The sequence below is a fragment of the Leopardus geoffroyi genome, chromosome A2 (assembly GCF_018350155.1).
Source record: "Leopardus geoffroyi isolate Oge1 chromosome A2, O.geoffroyi_Oge1_pat1.0, whole genome shotgun sequence".
Lineage (NCBI taxonomy): Eukaryota > Metazoa > Chordata > Mammalia > Carnivora > Felidae > Leopardus > Leopardus geoffroyi.
The window spans coordinates 79417316-79440685 of record NC_059331.1 but is presented as its reverse complement, the minus strand read 5'-3'; the positions used below and the strand labels follow the sequence as shown (position 1 = coordinate 79440685).

At 48.3% G+C, this 23370-nt stretch overlaps 1 protein-coding gene across 9 annotated transcripts in view; it reads right to left on the bottom strand.

Moving 5' to 3' along the window:
- ATXN7L1 (ataxin 7 like 1) overlaps positions 1-23370 on the bottom strand; it is a 248296-nt gene that overhangs the window by 56798 nt on the left and 168128 nt on the right. For 5 of the 9 annotated variants that reach the window (XM_045494478.1, XM_045494477.1, XM_045494479.1 and 2 more), the window contains one exon: positions 80-302. In XM_045494478.1, the coding sequence (XP_045350434.1) occupies positions 80-302 (223 nt within the window). Of the gene's footprint in view, positions 1-79; positions 303-3844; positions 4119-5656; positions 5835-10169; positions 10290-11316; positions 11438-23370 lie in introns of those variants that run through there. The other 4 variants (XM_045494485.1, XM_045494484.1, XM_045494487.1 and 1 more) reach the window with 4 other exon arrangements.

Below are 23370 nucleotides of genomic sequence, written 5' to 3'. Positions count from 1 at the left end.
ATGGTTTCCTGTGGTGACAGGGACAAGGGGGGGGGGGTGGGGGACAGGCAGCTGCCAGCTGCCAGTGCCCGACACTCACCATGCTTTGTCCCTTGATCCCTTCGCAGAAAAGACCGTGTGCTGTTTGCTGCTGGAGGTAAGTAGATTGTCTTTGGGCGTTTTGAATGGCTTTGAGATGCTGTTGGCAGAGTTCTGGCCGCTGAGACAGGCTTTTGTTTTCACCTGTCCTAATGATGTCCTGGAATTGGAGGGTGGAGATGCTGGAGAGGGAGAAGGTCTACACATTGAACCGTGTCTTCTCTCTACAGAGGAAGAAAGAATAGAACTCAGCACAGGCAAAGAGAAAAATGCTTATCTGGCCGGGTCGGCACCCCCGAAGCCCCAGTCCTGACTCCGATTTGTCTTGACATTCGCTCCTCTCTCCCCAACAAGCAGCAATGTCATTCTGAATGTCTGTATCAAATGACACGTGAAACTAATACACCAAGGTTCTCGCAGGAGGCATTTACCAGGCTATCCTTCTGCGAATCCACTTCCATAGGATGAGCAGAGGGGACACCAGCTGTCATCAGAACACAGTGGGATAACCACACAGCCAATCCCCAGACAGCTACTCAGAGGCCACAAGGTCCCTCAGGGCAGTGAGTAGGGCAGGACTCCCAAGAGAACAAACAGGAAATTCTTGAACCTGAACCCCTCCCACCGCACCCCCGCCCCTCTCTGCAGAAGCAGAAAGGTCTGAAGGACCAGCAGGGCTGAATAAAAGGGTCTTTGTGTGCCAGAAAGTGGCTTGGCATCTGTCCATGGGACACTGTGGCCTCTCCAGGGCTCACCAAGGTCCAGGGCCACCGCTGTTGGGCCAGGACCTGAGGGAGGGCATCAGTGCTTGAGGGAGAAGTCACAGATGTGTGCCTGGGTTTAGGTGGACAGGCACAGCCTCTTGAGGTTCCACAGAAAATCCCAGAGCTCCAGATGAACATCCTCACTTGTTCTCACTTGCTCAGCCCCTGAGATCTCAACTCAATGGGCAGGATGAGGACACTGACCAAGAAAACAGGCGCATGGGGTAAAGTTCTTAACTGTTACAGGTCTACAGATTTGATCCAAGCTAAGGACCCCCTCTCAAGAAAAATGCATAATTATAGGAAAGAATCCTGGACCCCCAAAAGACGAAGGCTCTGAAATCCTAAGTCCCCTCTCGCTTTCTGGTGCCTACGACAGAGCCCCACATTAGCTTCATTCACGTGTTGAATAAATAAATGAAATTATAACAGATGTCCTGATGGTGGTGCCTGACTGCCAAGTTGGTAGAACATGCGACTCTTGATCTCAGGGTTGTAAGTTTGAGCCCCAGAGTGGGTGGAGAGATTACTTAAAAATAAAATCTTAAAAAAAAAATGTCCTGATGGGAAGAACAAGAGATCACAAATCTGGACATCTGTGTTGAACGTGATAATGAACAAGGTAGAAGGCAAAGATGGCAGTCCACAGTGTCCTTCCATCTCCAAGCTGGGGATCAGCCTTTTCTCATTACTGAGACCTCTCTGGCAGTTATTCCGGGCACCTTGACCTGGGAGAAGAAAGCAAGACCAACCTGACCATCAGGAATGGGACTCTGGGGTTCCTCTGTGTTCCCTCATACCAATGGGCTGCCAGGTTGTCTCAAAGCAGATTGACTCTAGTCCTCTGATGAAGTGGGAATTGGGGGGAAAGTGGATTTTTGAGCATCATCTGGTTGTTTGGTTCTTTGGCCTCACCAGTGCCCGTAGGTTGCCTACACTGAATACTGGGTAAGTTTTCTTCATTGAATCAGAGCCGACCTTGCATGCATGTTCAGTCCCTAGCACCATCCTGCAAGTCTTGAAAACCAAGAGCTGATCCCAGGGCATCTTCTGTGATGTAGTGGGAGAACCCTGGGCTGCGAGCCAGAGATCTAGGCTCCGACTGCAACCACACCACATTATTAAGCTTATGATCTGGACTTCACCACTTACACATTCTCAGTTTCCATGTCTTTATCTGTAAATGAAGTGGGTCCCTAGGTGGCCACTAAGGTCTCTTTCTTCTCCATTACCATAAATACAAGACATACTTACACCAGCGCCTTCTCTTCTCATCCCTCATGATTCCTGAATATCATGGCAATAATTACAGGTGAAGTATTGAAATATTTTACTCAGGCAGGATCTTCCTTGGAGGAATTCATCCTTTGTGAAGTTGTACTGGCCTTTACGACTCCTGTGAGACAGGCAGGAAGCTGCTAGACGTCTCCACCCTCCTCACGGGTGACTGGCCAAAGAAGACCCAGAGGGGCGAAGTGACTCGCCAAGGTCAGGGCCAATGGCTACGCAAGGAATGGGCCTCCGTGCTGTGTGCAGGGGCCTAGCCAGTTCTCAGGAAGGCAGGAAATGGGGTGTACCGTGACCAAGATTTGAAGCCAGGAAACTAGGAAGTGCGGGACTTAGCATCACGGAAGGTTAGGACTGGATCGAAAGTCACCTGGTCCGATCTCCTTGCTGATGGGGGAGGTCAGAGAGGTTATCAGTCAGGAGCCTGCAGGGCAGAGCTAGTTGGGGGCAACATAACTCTGTCTGTCCTTGGGAAGTGTCCTGCTTAGCAATTTTTTTTCTTGGCAGGGGTTTCCAAAATTAAAATATGACTTTGATTTTTACCACTACTGTTTGGGAACTTTCTTCATTTACTCACTTGCTTATCACTTGCTCAAGCTGACCAAGTGGGTAGGGGGAAAGGATGTGCAGAAACAAATATTCCTCAGCTCTGGTGGAAGAAAAGCTTTGAAAATGAGAAATTTTGTTTTGCCAAACTAAGAGTTAAAAATAATACTAGTAAATGGAGAGAGACAAATACCATATGATTTCACTCATATGTGGAGTTTAGGAAACAAAACAGACGAGCAAAGAAAAAAAGAGACAACCCAAAAAACAGACGCTTAACTACGGAAAACAAACTAATGGTTACCAGAGGTTGGGGGCGGGGTGCGGGGAGTGGGTGAAAGAGGTGATGGGGATTAAGGAGTGCACCTGTCGTGATGAGAACTGAGCGATGTATAGAATTGTTGAATCACTATACGTACACCTGAAACTAATATAACACTGTATGTTAACTATACTGGAATTATAATTTTAAAATACCACTACTATTACTTACTACTACTAATGCATGTAAACAAAGACCAATCACAAGGAAGGGTGCCATTATGGACAAAATGAATGAGCCAGACCAGTGATTCTAAAGTCGTCCTCTCTGTTTAGTGACCCAGCCAGCACATTCTACTGCTAAATTCACAGAAAAAAGGAAATCAACGGATATGCTTTTATCTTGGTTTTATATTTTAGTTCCATAAATTTTTCTCAGATGACCAATTGGAGAACAAATTGTGTATGAGAGAATGTTCATCAAAACTTGAAAATAGCCTTTCACCCTTAATTTTTTTTCATGTGTGATTTTGTACTGTAATAAGCAGATTAAAGCAGTATTTCCTACTTGACCCGTTCCTTATTGTTCATACCAAAGTAAATCCATCACTATTTCAAGGTATTCCACAAAGAGACCCGTACTTCTGTCCCCTGAGCTTTGAGAACAAGCTTGCCAGCCGCTGGTGCAGGCGAGAAAGGCTGTGTACGAATTTCAAGTGGGGAACTAGGGTCACCGTGATCAGAGCTTCCCCTAGGAGGCGAGTTGCACACTTCACTTGCCGAAGCTTTTGAAAATGGTAGAGCTGGTGTCCTGGGTAGCGCAGAGTGAGCGGATGTTTCAGAAAGACCCAATTCCCATTCAATCTGTGTTTCTCTAGTCTGTGAATACCCGCCTGTAGATAACTTACATGGTTTTGTCTTTTGGTGGAGAGGCGGTGGGCTGGTGATAGGAACGGTGTCTTGGTTTCTTGTAAAAATATATTTCTGTGCAGGTGTGATGTCCTGGGTAAAGTGTTCCAGATTTATATCACAATCATTCTGATACAAGTCCTCACCTGCCCTGGGATTACTTATTTTTTTCTGTTTTGGTCAAGGGAGGGCCTAAGGTAGATCCTTATAATTTTTCTAATTCCATTTGCCCTGCCCAGTAAGAGTTTATAGGACATTGTATTTTTTATTCACTATTAAAATATTTTATAGACTTTTTTTTTAATTAGAGAGGTTGAGAGAGAGAGAGAGAGAGCGCGCGCACACGAGCAGGGGAGAGCGACAGAGGGGGAAAGAGAAAGGATCTCAAGCAGGCTCCATTCACGCTTAGCCCCAATGCAGGGCTTGATCCCATGATCCTGGGATCATGACCTGAGCCAAAAACAAGAGTCAGATGCTCAACTGACTGAGCCACCCAGGTGCCCTTAAAATATTTTATAGACTTGAAAAAAAAATTTTTTTAGAGAAAAAGAGGCTTTTTCTCTAATTTTTCTCATTCTTTGTTAATGTATAAAGATGTATTAGCAAAACTGTAATTAATTGATATTTTGGAGTATTCTTTTTTTAACAAACATTATTCTGTTTATACATTACTAATTCCCATATACTGGTCATTTTAAATGGTGAAGTAATATTCAATCATTGCTCTATATTATTTAGCCCCTCTCTTATTATCTACTTACCATCTGGCTTTGTTGTTTTTTTTTTAAACAATTTATTTAAAAAGTGTTTTAGGATTATTTCTTTGAGGTATAGTTCCCAAAGTGAAAGACTGCAATAGCTGATAGCTCTTGCAACACATTCTTTCCAGACAGAAAGACCAAACCAATCTGTTGTGCTAATGTTAATATGAGTACCACTTACCTGCTAAAGCGGAAACAGAAAAATCACTGTGAGAACACACCTGTAGAATTAAGTGCCCACTACACCAAGAACAGCCTCGGTGACTGATCTTGAATCAGCAACCTCTGGTCTCACCCCTCTGTCCTCTGGCCAACACTACTAATAATTTACTAAGAACTTCCAATATACCAGGCACTCTACTAAACTCTTGATTTATGTTACAGCATTTCATTCTTACAGTACCCTAAGAGAGATATTATTATTTCGATTCTACAGATGAAAAAAACAGCTTCAGAGACGCGAGTGTTGCCCAAGGTTACAGAACTAGAAAACATCAGAGCCTGTGATCTGATCTCTACCACCCTGAAATCTTGGAAGATGTGGCAGTGGATGGGGAGAGCCTCAGGACACCCCCTGCCCTCCCACCCACTGTGCATGGGAATTTCAGCGGGGCATCCCCGCTCCCCTAGGGAAAGGAAAAGAGACACCTGTCAGCAGCCAGCAACCCCACTCCACAACCTGAGACCTCAGCCTCAGGGTGTTGGGGACCCCAGGCCCAAAGAAATGAAAAACCAAACCCTTTTACTTTTTTTGCCTATCTACCAAAAGAAGTCCAGACCATGGCCTCGGCAGCTGGCCACCTGCTTCACCATACATGCCTTAAGCATCCAGGTGGGACTCCAGGGCACACGGCTGTGTGGAGGGCTCGTAGACACTGCCTCCCAGCATTCTGGAAATCTCTGGTAGGTGTGGGAAGCCTGGAGTCTCCACAATCCTCCCCCCTTCCTTCCTGAGGGCCAAATCCACCGGGTTCTCGGGCAATTCTGTTTCAGAAAAAATTTGGACCTCCCCCACCTCGTGCTTGTTCACGGAGTTATTTTCATACTCACAACATCAATATCCTGCGTTGAAAACGTCAGCCCAGATGCCTCAGGAATGGCTGAGCCAGCCACCAACACCCGGTGCGGCTCCCTGTACCAGCCTTAGAAAGAACTTGTCGGGAATTTTCCAATACGGTTTTTAGGGGACCAATCCCCTCCCAACAGACTTTGAGCACCACCGTCACCTGTGGCCCACCACAGTTGTGTAAACTCACTCGGGCTTAGGCTAGCACCTGACCTTCTGATTTGACAGTATGCACTCTCTTTCAGCCCCCACCTCTGAGGGTAGGAACTTGGCCAATCATTAGCTGGGCTCTATTTTATCAATGGATTCTATCTGCATTCGCAGCCGCAGTCAGGATGCCTTCCATAAAGGACAACTCTGAATTCCAAGGGACCTTCTTCCAAAAGCAAATGAGCTGGCAGGTGAGGCGCATGGCATAGCCCTCGGCATGGGGGAAACCACATAGGAACTGTGCTAGTTGTATCCTGCGGCCACTCAGGGAGGGAGCTAGTCCCCAGTTCACAGCTGTGGACACTGAGGCAGACTGCCTTTGAGAAGCTCTGAAGTCACAAGGCTATTAAGTGGAAGTGTGGGGGCTAGAATCTGAGCTTGTGGTCTCATTTGCCACAATTGTACTGAAACACTAAATATAGTGCTATGGTGGTTAGAGGAGGCATATTGAATCAGCCTTCCTCAGCAGGGGAGGAAATGAAGACACAGCAAAGTCAAGTGACTGGCAGGCAGAGCCGTGCCAAGCAGTTCCTATGCCAGGAGTGCTGTGAGCTCCTCTGGAGTGCCTCCTCCTTCTCAGGCCAGAGTACCTATCTCTTTAAAAGACTTCAGGGTCTGAGTGGCTGGGGAAGTGCTCCTTAAGGCATGGGTGCCTGCCTCCAATTAGCTTATACGAGGTCTTTACCCTCTTCACTTCCTACGCACGGCCAGGCAACAGGCACTGTCCAGAGCACTTTGATAAATGCCACTGTGGGTCGGTGGCTCATGCCAGCTCTGTGCACAGATTTGAGCCTGTGCTCAAATCGCTCCAGGCTCTGTGTTGGTTTCTCAGTCATCTGGTCACCCTGTGCCCATTCATTCAGGAGGAGAAGAGCATTCTTGAGTGCCTGTGTGTCAGGCACCTTGCAAGCTCCTTTTACCCTTTCCAGCTCATGTAACCTACCCCACAACCCCGCAAAGTGGATGCTGTTCACCTCCTTGTTATAGACGGGGGAAATTAAATCTTAGCGAGATTATGAAACAAGACCAAAGCCATGCAGACCTCAGCATTTGGAAGGAGAGTCCAGGTCTGGCTGGCCCAAGTGAATGCTCTTGCCATCACGCCACCCTGCTCGGATATCCTCCTCCCTCTACACCTTCAGGCAATGTAGGTTCTGCCACGATTCTCGACAAAGCACTTCCCCAATTTCAGAGCTGGCCTGAGACACAACCCTGAACACAACCCTGAGACACAACCTGGCCTGAGACACAACCCTGAGACACAATCTGAATTTAGATAACTTGAGATTCTCTTCATCTTCCCGTCTACAAGTATTCCCCCCTCACCTATTCTTTTGTTGGTTATTTATATTAAGGTGCAAAATTCTGGCATCATCCACTGCTAGGCATGATGTGGGGAGTCCCAGGGACTTTCCAGGGCCCTGAAATATTTCCATCAGCCCTCAGGGATGAGCCCCCAGTCCTTCTTACTCGGCACCGAATCTAGCTCGAAGAAAAAAACCACAGCAAACAGAGACCTCGGGGGATATAAGCACATGTACACACACTGCTGGGGTACTTTCAAGGGATGACATTTCTCTGGAGACCAACCTGGTGATAATGACAAAAACTAAAAAGGAATTCACAGCCTTTAATCTGGTAATCTGATAGTTGTAGTCTGGAAAGTCCACCTCAAGAAAATAATCCCCTACCCCCCAAAAGTTTAAAGATATTCTCAGTGATGCTGTTTACAATAATAAAAAATATCACAATTGACCTGAATGATCTAAAATAAAACAATTGAAAATGACAGGAATGACGGTTATCTCTACCTAAGGAAAGGTGTGCATGAGATAGTATGCCCAAATCCACAAGGAAATTATAAATATAACAAATAATATGTAAACATGGATCATTATAAAAACAAAAATGGAATATATATGTGTATATATATATTAATACGTGATGTAGATAGATGAGAAAAAAAAGGGAAGGATGTGGGTGGACTGCTTAATAGGCTCTGTTTTGTTAAAGCTCTTTAAATCCATATAAGAAAAAGATAAAACAAGTAAACAATAACAACTACAGCAACACCAATCCATCCTTAAGCAGAGAGGGCAAAGGAGAGAACACAGGTGCAGATACAAAGGTAGGAAGGAGTAAAACGTGTTCAAGTCAACTTCATTCATTCATTCATCCATTCATATTTAAAGTATTTCCTTGGGGCGCCTGGGTGGCTCAGTCGGTTAGGCCTCCGACTTCGGCTCAGGTCATGATCTTGCGGTCCGGTCCGTGAGTTCGAGCCCCGCGTTGGGCTCTGTGCTGACAGCTCAGAGCCTGGAGCCTGTTTCAGATTCTGTGTCTCCCTCTCTCTGACCCTCCCCCGTTCATGCTCTGTCTCTCTCCGTCTCAAAAATAAATAAACGTTAAAAAAAATTTATAAAAAAATAAAGTATTTCCTTGACACATAACTGTGTGCCAGGCCCTGGGATGTGATGGTGGAGATAAGACACTGTCACTGCCAGAGGGTTCCCTCGGGGTGGGAACACACTCTCCAAATCTTGGGCTGGCCACCACTTGGGCACCCTGGGTGGTGGAGGAAGGCTCCCCCTCAGAGGCCGGCTTCTGGCTGAAGGGCCTGAGGTGAGTGAATTGCACTCCAGCTTCATGGGACTCTGCCTACAGCCAGAGACCCGATTCTCTTAATAATATCAGGCCTTTTGGGGAGCCTGGGTGGCTCAGTCGGTTGAGTGTCCGACTTTTGATTTTGGCTCAGGTCATGATTCCAGGCTCATGGGATTGAGCCCTGTGTTGGGCTCCACGCTGAGCGTGCTTGAGATTCTCTCTGTCTCTGTCTCTCTTCCTCCACCTCCTCCCCTGCTGGTGTGCGTACTCTCTCTAAAATAAAAAAAATAATAATATCAGGACTTTGATTGTCCTAGCTATTTCCATGTGCCCAGAGCCAACGTGATAGCGGAGGGGGTGAGAAGGAACTGCCCGCATGGTACTAACTTCTCCATCAGAGTAACTGCCTCCCGTAACTGCCCAACATACCCACCGCACAAGCCACATGAGTTCAAACACAAGAGCCACCGACGCTTGGGTGGAAACTGGGGGCTTCCAGCTTTAGGATATACTTGTTGGACTCTACCTTAAGATGGCACAGCTGACATCCTCCCCACCCTTGGGGGCACCAAAGGGACAGGTGTGACAGGCAGCCGGAAGTTGGGTGAAGCAGGAGGCAGAGGCTGGTGTGTCTTTGGGGAGAGGATTCACAAGCAGGGATTCCCAGTGTCTCAAACACCTGAACAGCCGGACCGAATCTTCCCAATACTGTCTTGCGGCAACATCAGGAACCTTTCCCCGGATGCCTTGGGCTAAGCATATAAAAAAATCCTTGTCCACACCGCAAGCCAAGGAGGGAGGATCCTCATGCACAAGGTAGAAAAAGTGTCCGGGCCGTACCTATATCTCAGAGACCACTTGGTGCCGCAGAGTGCTCTTCAGTCTTGGGACAGCAGGGCCAAGGCCCCCAAATCTGTACTTTTTAAAAGGTCCCGAGGGGATTCCATGCTCTGGGCCAGCTTTGGGAGTCACAGGAAGTGCGGACCCAACACCGCTGTCTTTGGAATCAGAGAGATCTGGGCTCAAATCCCAGCTCTGTCACTCATTAGCTCTGTGACTAGGCAGATAAAATGACCCTCTGAGCCCCAGTGTCCTTACCTGTAAACGGGGTGGGGGGACAGCAATGTCCACGTTATAGGATTATAAGTGGGCAGGTGCTCCCACAGCACACTGAAGCGCCCTATCTGAGCAACATCACATGTCATTACTGGTTTACCGGCCTGGGCGTCTGTCATTGGACGTACCTCGAGGGCAGGTGTCTTATTCACTCTTATCCCTGGCAGTTGGCCCTGGGTCTCACCCTAACTGTGTTCAGTGTTGAAACGAGTGCTGTGAGGATTGGTGGTAACACACGGGAGGCAGTTACCACAGAGCCAGCTCACTTATTAGAAGTTCCCCCCAACACATGACAATGTAGATTTTTTACAAATGCAAGTAGTGGTTTTACTAAACGGGTAGTTCTCTGCCTTCTCCCGGCCCCTGAATTAAAACCATTCCATTTACAAGAATCCTACGGGAGCACACTGTTCAAAAAACAGAGGCTGAGCAAGGAGAGGCCACGGCTGCTCGGTTTCTATCTGTCCCGACTTCCAATTTCCACAGTGCAGGCCACAGCCTCCCACAACAGAAGGTGCAAAGTCTCCACTCCCTGCTAAGCTCTCAGCGTCACTCAGAACCACTCACCCCACAGGCTGTCGGGGTCCCGCAGCAGCCACTAATAACGGAACCATTTCTGTTCTCCTTGGAGTGACAGTTGGCAGTGCAAACAGGAAGTTGTCTTGAAACAGGGTGTGGCTGTGCCCTGCCAATATGTGAGTACAGAGACACATTCCCACCCCCCTCCCCAGCCCCCTTCTGTTTCCCTCTGCCCCCTTCTTTGGGAGCAAAAGGTCTGAATTATTTCGGTGAACACAAAGCCTTTCACACGATTTAAGATCGACCATCACCCCCGTACAAACAAAAATCTAGGGGAGAGAGGAGTCTAAAATATAGGAAGGGTCTGTTTTCCTACCGTCAGTCACTCACTCGGGGCACTGAGTTGGGAACTGTGGGCGTGAGCGTGTGTGAGCTTCCCCCTCGATTTCTCCATGGGCACACAGGAAACAAAACCAGAGCTGGAAACCAGGCCAGGTACCCTGCCAATCATCTGAGTGAGCCAGCCAGTCTGCCCGGGCGGGGTGGGGGGTGGGGGGAGGGTGGGGGGGGAGGGGGGCGGTGCTGGCCACCGACCTTCGCCCAGGGCCCACTGTGTGCATACACGGGACCGAGGAGCATCCGCAAGTAGGAAACAAGGAAAATCACAGGTCGCGAGTGTCAAGCAATTTTAAAAGTTTGAGTGCAAGAGACCTGAAATATTTCTCAACACAAATTACAGCCTAACAATGACAGAAATAATTGCTGAGTGGATATACGCACCAAGTGTCATCGGGGCTGCACATAAATGCAGAGAATTGGGGGGGGGGGGGTGGTGACGGGTGGGTGAGGTTCCCAGCGCCAGGAGAGGTGTGTGCTACAAAATTTTCCACTGCGCTCCTACCCGGGCCCCGAGGCTTGTGTCTGCAGAAGGGCTGTCCAAAATAGACTGGTCCCCAACCCAGCCTCCTACTCCTGACCTCCTTCTGAGGCAGCTCCTCTCCCCACTGCACGCCTCAGCCCTGCCTCGGCTCCGGTGCCAGCCCACAGCCCCACAGTGCTGTCTACGCTACACCTCGGATTTGCTAAGTGGACGGTGGGTTGACAGCACGCTCCGCCTGCCAGGCTCTCTCTTCCGTGACCTGGGCCCAGCCCCACGCCATCCTGTGTGGCCAACGTGCCCTGCGCTCACACTTACACATCCTGGGGAGGCAGCCTTGCCGTTTGGATAAGGAGGCTGAGCCAGTGACACGCTGGGCAACGCGACTCGTGGGAGCTGTTTCCTGGCTCCTGGCTGAGGGCCCTGGCCAGTCAGAACGCACCACTTCCCCTTTAAGAGAGCCCGCCCAGATGCGATTAGGGAAAGGCAGAAAGAAAAGCCCGGAACAGTCAGGGCTGTATCCTGAATTTGGCAGATGAACTTGGGTCTTCCTGAACTGCACACACACAAGGTGTGGTCAGAGGCACCAGACTCCTCCGAGGCTGATTTGAGCAGAGTCCGTGTTTGGGAAGGGCTGGGGCCTTGCCGCAGCCGCCGGGCTTGATGGCCATGTGCAAGCTGCGTGGGGGACCGGTTCCTGGAGCCGCTGTCCCCTTGGGCCTGGTCCCGGCAGTGCGTGGGAGCGCAGGCCTTTCCACTCCTCCTTCCCCCAGGGCCGACCGGCCAGATGCACAGAGTCCACTGCAACACGTGGCCCTCCGCTTTGGAGAGTAGAGACATCATTATAAAGGTTGAACTTCTGTGGGACAGTTTAATTACCAATCCCAGCAGGGAGTTTTCATTTATTCAGGATATTTGTAAAGTTGATTCCTTGGGGCACCTGGGTGGCTCAGGTAGTTAAGCGGCCAACTTCAGCTCAGGTTCACGATCTTGCAGTCTGTGAGTCTGACCCCTGCGTCAAGCTCTGTGCGGACAGCTCAGAGCCTGGAGTCTGCTTCTGATTCTGTGTCTCCCTCTCTCTCTGCCCCTCCCCTACTTGCTCTGTCTCTCTCTCTCTCTCTCTCTCTCTCTCTCAAAAATAATAAACATTAAAAAAAAATTTAGAAAGTTGATTCCTTGATCTTGGCAAGGAGACTGGGGTAGAGGGATGGTTCCCAAAAATACCCCAATAGTTCACAAAAGGCAACATGGTGTATGACTCCACTGAGACGAAATATCCAGAGTAGGTAAATCCATACAGACAGAAAACAGGTCAGTGAGTGCCAGGGTCTGGGGACGAAGGCAGTGGGGAGTGACTGTTTAATGGTTATAATGTCTCTTTTGGGGTTGATGAAAATGTTTTGGAACTAGGTGGAGGTGATGATGACCCAGCACCGGGAATGGACTCAGTGCCACTGAACTGTATGCTTGAAAATGATTAATTTTGTGGGGTGCCTGGCTGCATCAGTCAGTTACAGGTCTGACTCTCGATTTCCACTCAGGTGATGATCTTACAGTTTGTGAGATAGAGCCCCATGTCGGGCTCTGCACTGAGCATGGAGCCTGCTTGGGATTTTGTCTCTCTCTCTCCCTCTGTCCCTCCCCAGTTCATGCTCTCTTTCTCAAAATAAATAAGTAAAACATTTAAAATGATCAATTTTGGGGCGCCTGGGTGGCTCAGTCAGTTGAGCGTCCGACTTCAGCTCAGGTCACGATCTCGCGGTTGGTGGGTTTGAGCCCCCCGTCGGGCTCTGGGCTGATGGCTCGGAGCCTGGAGCCTGCTTCCGATTCTGTGTCTCCCTCTCTCTCTGCCCCTCCCCCGTTCATGCTCTGTCTCTCTCTGTCCCAAAAATAAATAAACATTAAAAAAAAAATTAAAAAAAAAATGATCAATTTTGTTATGTGAATTTCACCTCAATCAAAAACACCCAGTGGCAAAGTGCATTTGGGCAACTTTATCTTCTACTGAGATCTCTCCCGTGTTTCATCCAACCCTGGCTATTACCTGATAAACCTTAAGTCAGTCCTGGCTAAGGAATATATGCCTTCTCCTAAGGAAAAATAAAAACGAGCTTTTAAGAGACAAAAGCTTTACAAGGGTCAGAGGTATGGCTCCTATGGAGACCTTCAGACCATGGGGACATTGAATCATCTAGAGACATGTCACACAACCTGGGCAGGGCCTACCTGCCTTTGTAAGATGGTCCCATGGTGGGACCATCCCTCTGGAACCGTAAGAGCATAAGAAAGAGGGAGAGGGAGGCTCCCGGGGAGAATAATTCAAGAGAACATGACTTTGGGCTTCTGGGTTCTTGGCTTCCTTTCCCCTCCTGTTGAGAGTTTCTTCCCAGAATGAAGGAGAATTAATCCATTTCTGACTGGGAGGGGGCTGTGCCGGATAGCAAAGTAGCACTGGTTTCCACAGTTGCATGTCTTTGGAATGGGGCCCGTGGGAATGAGGCGGCATAACCCGACCACCTGCTGGACCCAGCTTTGCTGGACAGGGCATTAAGCCCCCTTTTCTCCATCACTTCCAGCTTTGCCTGGGGATAGTCTGCTCCCAGGGGTAAGGCTGTGAGCCTTCTCCTCCAGACCCGAGCGAGGCCAGTGGGTCAAGCGCTCATGGGTACACTGACCCCGCTCAGGGGACTGTCAGGAGGAGGCCTGCTGGATGTTGCAATGTTGCACAGATGAAAGGGCAGGCTCTATGGCTTGCGAGCCAGAGTCATTCCAGAGACAAATGTCAACAGCTTTCCTAGTCTCTGCTGAGCTCCAGGATGACCTGGAGGACAGAGATGTGAACAGCTTCCACCGGCCAACTCTCTCAGAGCCCTTCGATCCTTCCGGAGCACCTTCCCTTGCCTCTTTCACCCTGTTCTCTCCTGTTACCTCAGGTGCCCAGTAGTAAGTTGGTGGCCTAAGTTCTCAGCAAACAGGTGGTTTAAGATAAAAAGATGCAATTTTTACTACTACTGTTCTAGCATCTGAGGAATAGGAAGTTTAGAACCTTAATTCTAAATACAGAAACAGGCAGGTTAAACCCAATTAAAAAATGGACAAAGGACTTGGACAGACATTTCTTCAAAGAAGATATGCATATGGCCAACAAACACATGAAAAGATGCTCAACATTGTTAGTCATTAGGGAGCAAATCAAAACCACAATGAGATACAACTCCACACCCACTAGATTGGCTATATAGAGAACAATAACCAAAAACAACCAAAAACGTAAAATAACAAATGTTGGCAAGGATGTGGAGAAATTGGAACCCTCAGGCATTGCCAGTAGGAATGTAAAACGGTACAGCTTCTATGGGAAACAGCATGGTAAGTGCCTTAAAAAATTAAACATAGAATTACCACACAATCCAACAATTCTATTCCTGAGGTATATACCCAAAAGAACTGAAAACACGTACTCAAATCCTTGTATACAAATGCTCATAGCATCACTATAAACAGTCTGCTTCAGGATAACTCAAGAGTTCCCTTAAAACCCTTCTTGGGGGGTGCCTGGGTGGCTTAGTTGGTTGGGCGACCGACTGTTGATTTTGGCTCAGGTCATGATCTCACAGTTCATGAAATCAACATGGGGCCTGCTTTGGATTCTCTCTCTCCCTTTCTCTCTCTCAAAATAAATAAACACTTAAAAAAAAACCCTTTCTTGGAATCACTTAAAGGAGGTAATTTTTAAGTTAAGGAGTCAGCTCACAGGCACTCTAAGATAGTAGTTCTCAAACAAGGCCAACTCAGGTCTATGAAGAAGTGTGATTGTTTTAAACAATGTCACACACGCACACACCAGGTACTAAGGCACAGCCCCCTCCGCCAGCCCCTCGTCTCTCATACAGCTGTTGCTTCCATCAAGGGGATCACCATTCCATTCCTGTGATGGAATCATCATTGCCATGAAAGGCACCCAGGTCTTAGAGCTTGAGGTTGGGACAGAGTAACAGACTCCCAACAGGCCAGAAGAAGCCCCACACTTCCCTGATCCCTGCCAGACCCTTTCTGGGGTTGTTATGGCCTCCTCAGCACTCTGATCATGGGGCCACCCAGGCTTGCTTCTCCCCTGCAGACCCCAGTGTCAATGGGACCTTCCAGGCGTGCACCAGGTGAGACAGCATGGTGGTTCCATGGCTGTTGGAGTGTCTCCCCTACTTGAGCTGCTTTGCAATGCCACACATGAATCCCATTTCTGCTCTGTGGGGGTCACCTTGAACCGGTCTTATTTCCCTTCCAGGGGACATCTTGCCAAATATTTGCTCCTTGAAATCTTTCTCCAGGCAAAACACCCAGAGGTCTTTTTAAACCCTTCCTCACAAAACATCATTTTCACTATTCTGTCCTCTGGGTCCTCTTTGGCTCTACCGTCTGTCCTTCATAGACTGTGGAACTCAGATGAAAGAATGTTACAGATGGGGTCCAAGCAGCTCCTAGCTGGCTTTCCTGGACATTATCCTCCTATTAATGTAGCTAGAGATCCAACCTACATTTTTTTAGTTGTTTATTTATTTTGAGAGAGAGAGAGTGCAAATGCATGCACGTGCGAGTAGGGGAGGGGCAGAGAGAGAGGGAGAGAGAGAATCCCAAGCAGGCTCTGCACTGTCAGCGCAGAGCCCAGTGCGGAGCTTAATCTCATGAACTGTGAGATCACGACCTGAGCAGAAATCAGGAGTCGAATGCTTAAAAGACTGAGCCACTCAGGTGCCCCACCCCCAGCCTAGATTTTTTATTTTTGACAATTGAACCACCCCTAAGTCTTATTTCACACATTTTTCTGCCAAGCCGCGTACCCACAGGTGTCCTTTAAAAGTGTCATCCAGGGGCGCCTAGGTGGCTCAGTCAGTTAAGCATCTAACTTCAGCTCAGGTCATGATCTCACAGTCCGTGAGTTCGAGCCCCACATCAGGCTCTGTGCTGACAGCTCAGAGCCTGGAGCCTGCTTCAGATTCTGTGTCTCTCCCTCTCTCTGCCCCTCCCCTGCTCATACTCTGTCTCTCTCTGTCTCAAAAAAATAAAGAAATAAAAACATTAAAAAAAAAGTGTCATCTGGTTGGATGTAGTCTACTGCTCTACCTGTTCATGTATCCATTCACCCTCCCAAATCTGGCCCCTGAAAACTTGATAGGCCTGCCACCAACACTATTCCTCTTCCAAACCCTTGCTTATAATGTGGAAAAAGACACAGCCAAGCAGTGTGCAACATCTCCCTCCGTGACAGTGACCTGTGAACAGCACTCTTGACCATTCAGGGCAGGTGTGTCACATAGCCCACACTTCCTCCTCTTCCCTAGTAAGGATCTCAGTGACAACTGACAAGTGGAGCTACCAACAGCCCTCCTCTTACCAGTGGTGGTAATGATTAAGCGTAAGGGTCTTAGAGCGATGCATTGCACATATGAGCAATCGAATGTGGCTTTGATAACTGACAAGAAATACAATGAAAAAACACACAAACCAGGTTTTCTGATTTGCAAACTACCTCCTTACTGGCAACCAAATACAGACATTAGGCAGCTGAAATCAATAGAAGGAGCACTGGTGTCCAGGAGCTGGAGTCTCAACCCGGGCTCTCCTTCCAGAATTTCCATGCTCTGGGGTTAACAAATACCTGCCTCTCCAAGGCTATAAGGAGGAGCCAATGAGATCAGGCATGTAAAAGAGGTCTAAAAGTTGAGTCAGGCCATGCATACAAAAAAGAGCAGTTTTATGATTATTACCGTTACAAATAACCCAGATCCCACCTCCTCTGGCACTCAGGCTGCCAGCACGGAGCAGATAATTCCTGACCTCCTCTCCCTACAGCAATTACCTTCTCTTTTGTCTCAGACCAAAATCCAGGCTGGCTCACAAAGGGTAATAGATCCTCCACTAGCCTGCAGGAACACACTATCTCTCCATGGTCCCCTCGTGGAGACCAGAACCTGAGTCATCTGCAGCAGGAACCCGGCAGGTGATGAAGAGCCGGGATCCCCTGTAGCTTGACCACAACTCATCCTTGGGTTTCTGTCCCCATTGGCAGTTCCTAAGAACACCAGGCTTTGGTGGCTGCCATTCTCAGGATGGGGCCCTAGAAACTCTGCTCTGGTCTTGGCTGAGAGTGGCTGCATCCTCAGGGAACAAATGTTCTTTACTAAGAAAAGATCTTGGGGGAAAATTCTTGGAAAGGGCTACCAGAGGTCAACCTGCTGGCCCCTAGCATCTCCAGGCCAAAGATGTCCTATAGCAAGGGAAGAGGGAGGGAAGATCAATGGCCAACCACAAGTCCCTGGGGAAAGAGCAGCCATTGAAATGGGAAATGATAACTGGCTAACTTCTCCTCTCCTAGTCCATGGAAGGCTGGTTTCCCAACTTCCACAGGGAATGAACACTGAGGGCAAATTTAAATATATATACATAGTTGTTGGCAAGACCCAGAGAAGATCATGCAAACGAATCTATTCACATATCAGAGAGTTTGCCCAGAACGGCACCAGGAGGAAGAGGCTCAGAAGGGAAGGTAACACTTTATGTCAGATGACTTCTGGGGCCCCCTGGTCTGTGAGCTACCTTTGCTCAACCCACCCTTCCAACAGCCTTCCTCGAGACAGGTGGGCTGCTGAAGTCATCTAAAGATCATAATAGAACACACTGAAAGCTAACTCAGACTTTTCACAGCCACTGGTGACTTCGTCTTGTGACTAGGAACATGTTTTGTCTTTTTCTCATTGCGTTCCCTTTGACTGTGCACCCACACAGAGAGATGGTGCCTGATTCTACACACTCACATGTGCAGGAACAAGTCACAGAACTTCCTCTACATCATGGAGGTTACTGCAGTGTTCTGATGCTGCTAATGAGTGGGGCTGAGGTGGGACCAGGCTTAGTTGGCTGGTGTTATGGCCTGAATTATGTTGCCCCCAAATTCATACATTGAAGTCCCAATTGCCAATACCTCAGAATGTAACTGTATTGGCAGATAAGGCCTTTAAAGAGGTGATTAAGTTCAAATGAGGCCAGGGAGGGTGGGCCTTGATCCAATATGACTGGAGTCCTTTCATAAGACGAGAAAGAGACACTAGGTGTGTGCATGGAAGGGGTGAGGTGGGGGGGGGGGACAACCTGATGAAGGGACAGCAAGAAGATGGCCGTCTACAAGCCAAGGAGGGAGGCCTCCGGAGAAACCAACGTGGCTGGCACCTTGATCTCGGGACTTCTAACCTCCACAGCTGTGAAGAATTAAATTTCTGTTGTTCAAGCTGCCCAGGCTGTGGTATTTGTTATAATAGCCCTAGCAAATTAATACAGTTGATTTACCTAAAAGCCCTTCCTGTTCACCAGATTGGAGAGAAAAAGTATAGTTTGGAGGACAGGGGACAAGGGACTCCTACCCTCTGACATGGCGTAGATCAAATATATCTCCCTCCTTACTCTGGGATGTGCCACTTCGATGGCAAACTGTAACAAGGTCAAAGTGGGGGCAATCTACTGGTCCTTGACAACTGGCAAATCCTGCCTGCCTTGGTGGACTGAGGCTGAGTTGGTCAGCAGGTGCACAAGGGGCTGGTCAGAAACAGGGTGACTAAGCCACAGCCAAGGAGTAACCGACTCCTTCCATTGGCTTATTTTCTTGTTCGGCCTCTTACTTTTGGGGGTTCTGCCTAATCTATATGTTATTGCTGCTGTTCCAAAAAAGCTTAAGACCTTGGGGATGAGTGGGCCAATAGCAGAGTGAGGTAGCCACCGGAGTGTGGAGAGCCACCAAACCCTCACAGGTTTGACAAACCAACTCAGACCATCTGGCCCAAATTTGCCTCTGGCCAGGGACCCACCCAATCTCCAAGTTCTGCCCCGGATGCCTTGGCCTTCCGGCAGACTGCAGGACCCTGACAGATCCTGCGTTTCCCACTGAGTGTGGGGCCCAGCAGAACCACTCCCTGGGGGCCAGGAGAGAAGATGGACCCACAAATGCTAATGCTGCCAAGAGGCCCAGATACAGATCAATTATCAATCCAACCACAGCTCTCTCCAGACCAGCAGAGGCAACCAAAGCGCAGAGGCAACCAAAGCGTGGAAGGAGGGTATTTGAAAGCTGTCGGCGGGCAGATGTCTGGAGGGCCTGGGAGGGGCAACAAAGTCTAGGAGGCTGGCAAATAGCAGTGCCTTCATTTTTCTCTAGGATCCTGAAGTGGGCGGGTCTGGCTAATTCAAATGCAAAAGCCCCAGGGCAGGATGACTGGGAAACCTTTCTGTCATCACTGCCATCCTGCTTCAACACTGTCGTAAAGGTAGGTAGGTTCCTTCATGTCTCTTCAGTCACTCTGGCCATGAGTTTATTTACCCAGCAGGGCAGGAGCCCCCATAATCACTGCTGGCTGACATGCACACAAACCAACACACGCCTCAAACCCGGGGCCTCCAAAAGGTGAACCTCAAATCCTAGCTCAACCTTAATACAGGAGGAGGAAAAGGGAAGTGTCATAGGGGCCGCATCCTTGGGGGCAGATTAGAATCACATTAGAACAAAAGGTCTCCTGCATCGTCAGTGCAGTTCGCGGGTTTGGATGGGGCAGCGAGGAGGCCAAGGTCTGATGGTAAATGTCTGGGCCTGAGTGCCAGCTCCTCAGCCCTGCTGTACGAGTCTTTTTCTGCTGGGACCAAAGGGCTTAACTTGTCCTTCACCAGGGCGGCAGGGCTACCGTGAGGAAGCAGAGGGCACACTCCACACTCAAGGACCAAAAGCAGGACAGCCTCATCGCCATTCTCTGCAAGGTTAATGGAGGCCAAAAACCAAACCAAATCAAACCAAAAACAACACCAAAAAAGAACCCACTCTCCCATCGACGAGAGAAACATGGAAGAGAAAGAAGAAAATCGGCTCTTGGCAGCACTTAGCAGTTACAACTATGTCACTTTCACTACCTCGGAAATTTCCGGCTCAACCATCCATTTTCATTTGCGGGTGTGAGTCAATGATGGTGGGGGTGAGAGGAGATGTGGACCTGTCTGTGAGGGGCCCAAGGACCCCAATCAGGGCGGACTCCCCAGTTAGAAGGCCTTTCACGCGGCCCAAATGATGTTTCCCGTTTTCTCCCTCCTTCTCGATTTGTTTGGTTTAAAATATTTAACCCGAGGCGCAATGAAGTGTCTCAATTACGGCGTTCTCCTGGACCATTAGACTGGGGACTCCACACTCATTATGCTGATGAACGTGCTACTTACCCATGCAAATTCCGGCGGCAGCCGGCGCAGAGATGGGAGGGCTCAAGGTACACTGTCAAGGGGTGATTTAATCACACAGCCATTCAGTGGGCAAAGCAAGGCAATTTTTAGCCAACTGTTCTAGTAAATATTATAGGAAACCCTTTCACACAGTGTTCATCCTGGCGTAGTGGTTTCGAACGTGCCCAGATTTCCTTCCATTCATACCCCCCCCAAAGGGGGGGGTAGCCAAAGGTGTTACCAGAAAGTGCTACCCCCAGGCTAGAAGATCAAACCGATAATGCATTAGCCACTAAGCGATCCTGCAGTCGATGACTTTTTTTTTTTTTTTTAAATGTTATAAACACCTGAGTATCACTGTCATTTAGATGAGGACAAACTTGAATAGCCACTAACTTCCCGGCGGCTGTCCTTCCTCTGCCCCTCCCCCAGGCTCTCGGTGGGTCCCGCCAACCGGCTTCTGGGCAGGCTGCTGCGGTGGCCAGCGGACACAGCGCCCGAGGGTGGGACGAAACAACCCCCGCAAACCCACTTCGGACGTTTGAAACAATACCCAATCACTGCATCCACCCTCCCAGAGCGCCCCAGAGGAAATGGCATCATGACTTTCATTTTGCTCCATTTCTGACCGACTAAAAGGAAAACAACACGTCCTAAGACAATCATCAGGGTATCTGATGTCAGTGGCTTGGAGTGTAGGCTCCGGAATGTTATCAAGTGACCTCGAGGAGAAATTAATTTTCAAGAGCTAAAATAACCCTCTGCTGAACATGCCCGGCCGCCTTCCCTCCTCACTGCAGAAACGGATTTCACTTTCCACAGTTAGAACAGAAAACTCTCATGCATCCCCGTTTCTTCAAAAAAGTCTATAAATAACCCAGGATCAGCAAAATTATGCAAAACATCCTGCTAGCAGAAGAAATGTAAACTAAAACCACTTACAGAGAGACTCAGGCTGCCAACTTAATCTGATTCTACGTCGACTGTAAACATGTTGTACTTTTGGAACCTGAAGAGATCCAGATTAGCACGGATGCCATCACAAAAAAGAGGAAAAAAAAAAAAAAAAAGGAAAAAAAGAAAACAACAAAAAACAAACCCAACAGCGAAACAACAAAAGCCCAGCCCCAAAACGCAGCAACGTGATTCGGTGTTCTGCACAGTCCAGGACCGGGCTGACCAGCCGCAGCAGTACCAGCGGCCCGAGCTTGCACACGCCAACTGTTTTGACTACAGGCACTTGTTAAACACAGAGTTTCAGGTCCTACCAGTTGGACACCAGAAGTTCATAGAACTGACCCGGTGCCAAGAACAACAAGCACAGAAAGCGAAACGGCTGCCTCGTGCGCCGTGTTTTTGTTAACTGTTTATGCAGGCTCCAAAGCTATGGGGTAACAATTAAGAATCAAGCAGAACTTCAATAACAAAAGCAAAAGATTACCACCTTGAAGGAAATGTAGATGTTGGCAGATAAAGGACAGACGTCAACCTAGTTTATTGGTGGGGTGGGTGGGGGTTTTCAGAGAGAATTGGTGGGGGGGGGGAGGGGCAGGTGTCACATGACAAACTGCAGTTATTAGGCAGAAGGAACTGGGTGCTTCCTTGAAGCATCTTTTACTTAGAGATTGACTTGAGAGACTTTGCAAATGCTGAGGCCTTGGTGCACATCTGGGGGTGACGGCAGGAGCATCGGAATTTGAAAGTTGGCAAATGCCACAGGAGAAAAAAAAAGGGGCGTGCTGAATGGAGATTTCAGGACACAGGAAAGGGACTTCCAAGTTCCCTGCTCCGTGCCTTGAGATCACTGAGCCACACAGGAAGCAAACGGAGGGGGCAGTGTCCCTGGGCTGTTTCTTGACCTGGTCCTGAGAAAGGTTTCCCTGTCCCCTTGGAGTCTAGGGTTGACTGGGTCAATCTTTCTCCTTCATCGGGACTGCAGTCTGTGTTCTTTTGGTGACAGTGAATAAACTATTTTCATCTGGCAAAATAAAAAGAATGCTTGAATCGCTTATTTAACAAGGTTTTCCATTTCTTTCCCAGAATGCATTAAGCATGGGCTCATTTTAGGACCAAGACAATTAACCAGATAAAATTTTAGAGTTATGCGAGGATTCGAGAGAACTGAATTCGAAGAGAACTGGGGCGTAGATGTAAGAGTGAGAAATTTTACGTTACTTTGACTTTAGGTTAAGAAGAAATTCATTTAAGTAGTGTCTGCACCCCACTTGGGGCTCGAACTCACAATCCCAAGATCAAGAGTCACATGTTCTTCTGACTGAGCTGGCCAAACGCCCCAGAGTGAAAAATTTTAAATCGCTGAGTGGGCTCAAGCCCTCCTCCCATTATCTATCTATCTATCTATCCATCCATCCATCCATCTATGTTATCTATCTACCTCTCTGTCAAAGGAGATTTCAAAATGCAGCAAGCAAGCCTAACTAAGCAAGTCTCTTTTTAAAATGGGGTCAGGAGGCCATAAGGGAGGAGGAATTTGTGCACGTCCTTCTCGCAGGAACCGTGAACTTTTTAAAAACCTTTCAGCCAGCTGCAAGCCCTCAGCTGGGACTTAACTTCCCCCTCATCATGGCACCAGAATCATCCTCACTCTTCACTTCCAAAAGAGCCCTTGCAACAAACAAGTTTCCATCCCTTATTTGCATATGAACCCAACCAATCCCAGTTAACCTAGTTTCAATCCCTGTTTTGCATAGAGGATCTGAATGAGAACTCTACTCGCAGCCTTGAGTATACAGCCCTGCCCTCTCTTTGTCGTCCTCAGAACATGGTCCAGATTCTACTTGAATCTGTCTCTTCAATTCCAATTCTAATTGCCCAAGTAAATGCCTGTTTGCTTAAATTTTCAGGGAATTCTTTCTTGGTCCACTCTATCTATCTATCTATCATCCCTATCTATCACCTGTCTTTGATTTGAAGAATAAAATGTTGCCACTTCCCCACTCCACGAGTTTAGAGAAAAGCAGTAAGTAGTAACAGGTTGTTTATAAAAGCTACTGTAGCCTTGGGCCATATTCGTGTTTATTCTGGAGAGTAAATGTGGTGTCTCCCGTTCAGGGGGTCACCGGTATAATGATGGTGGACGTGAACACACATGGTAGCTCCCACTTT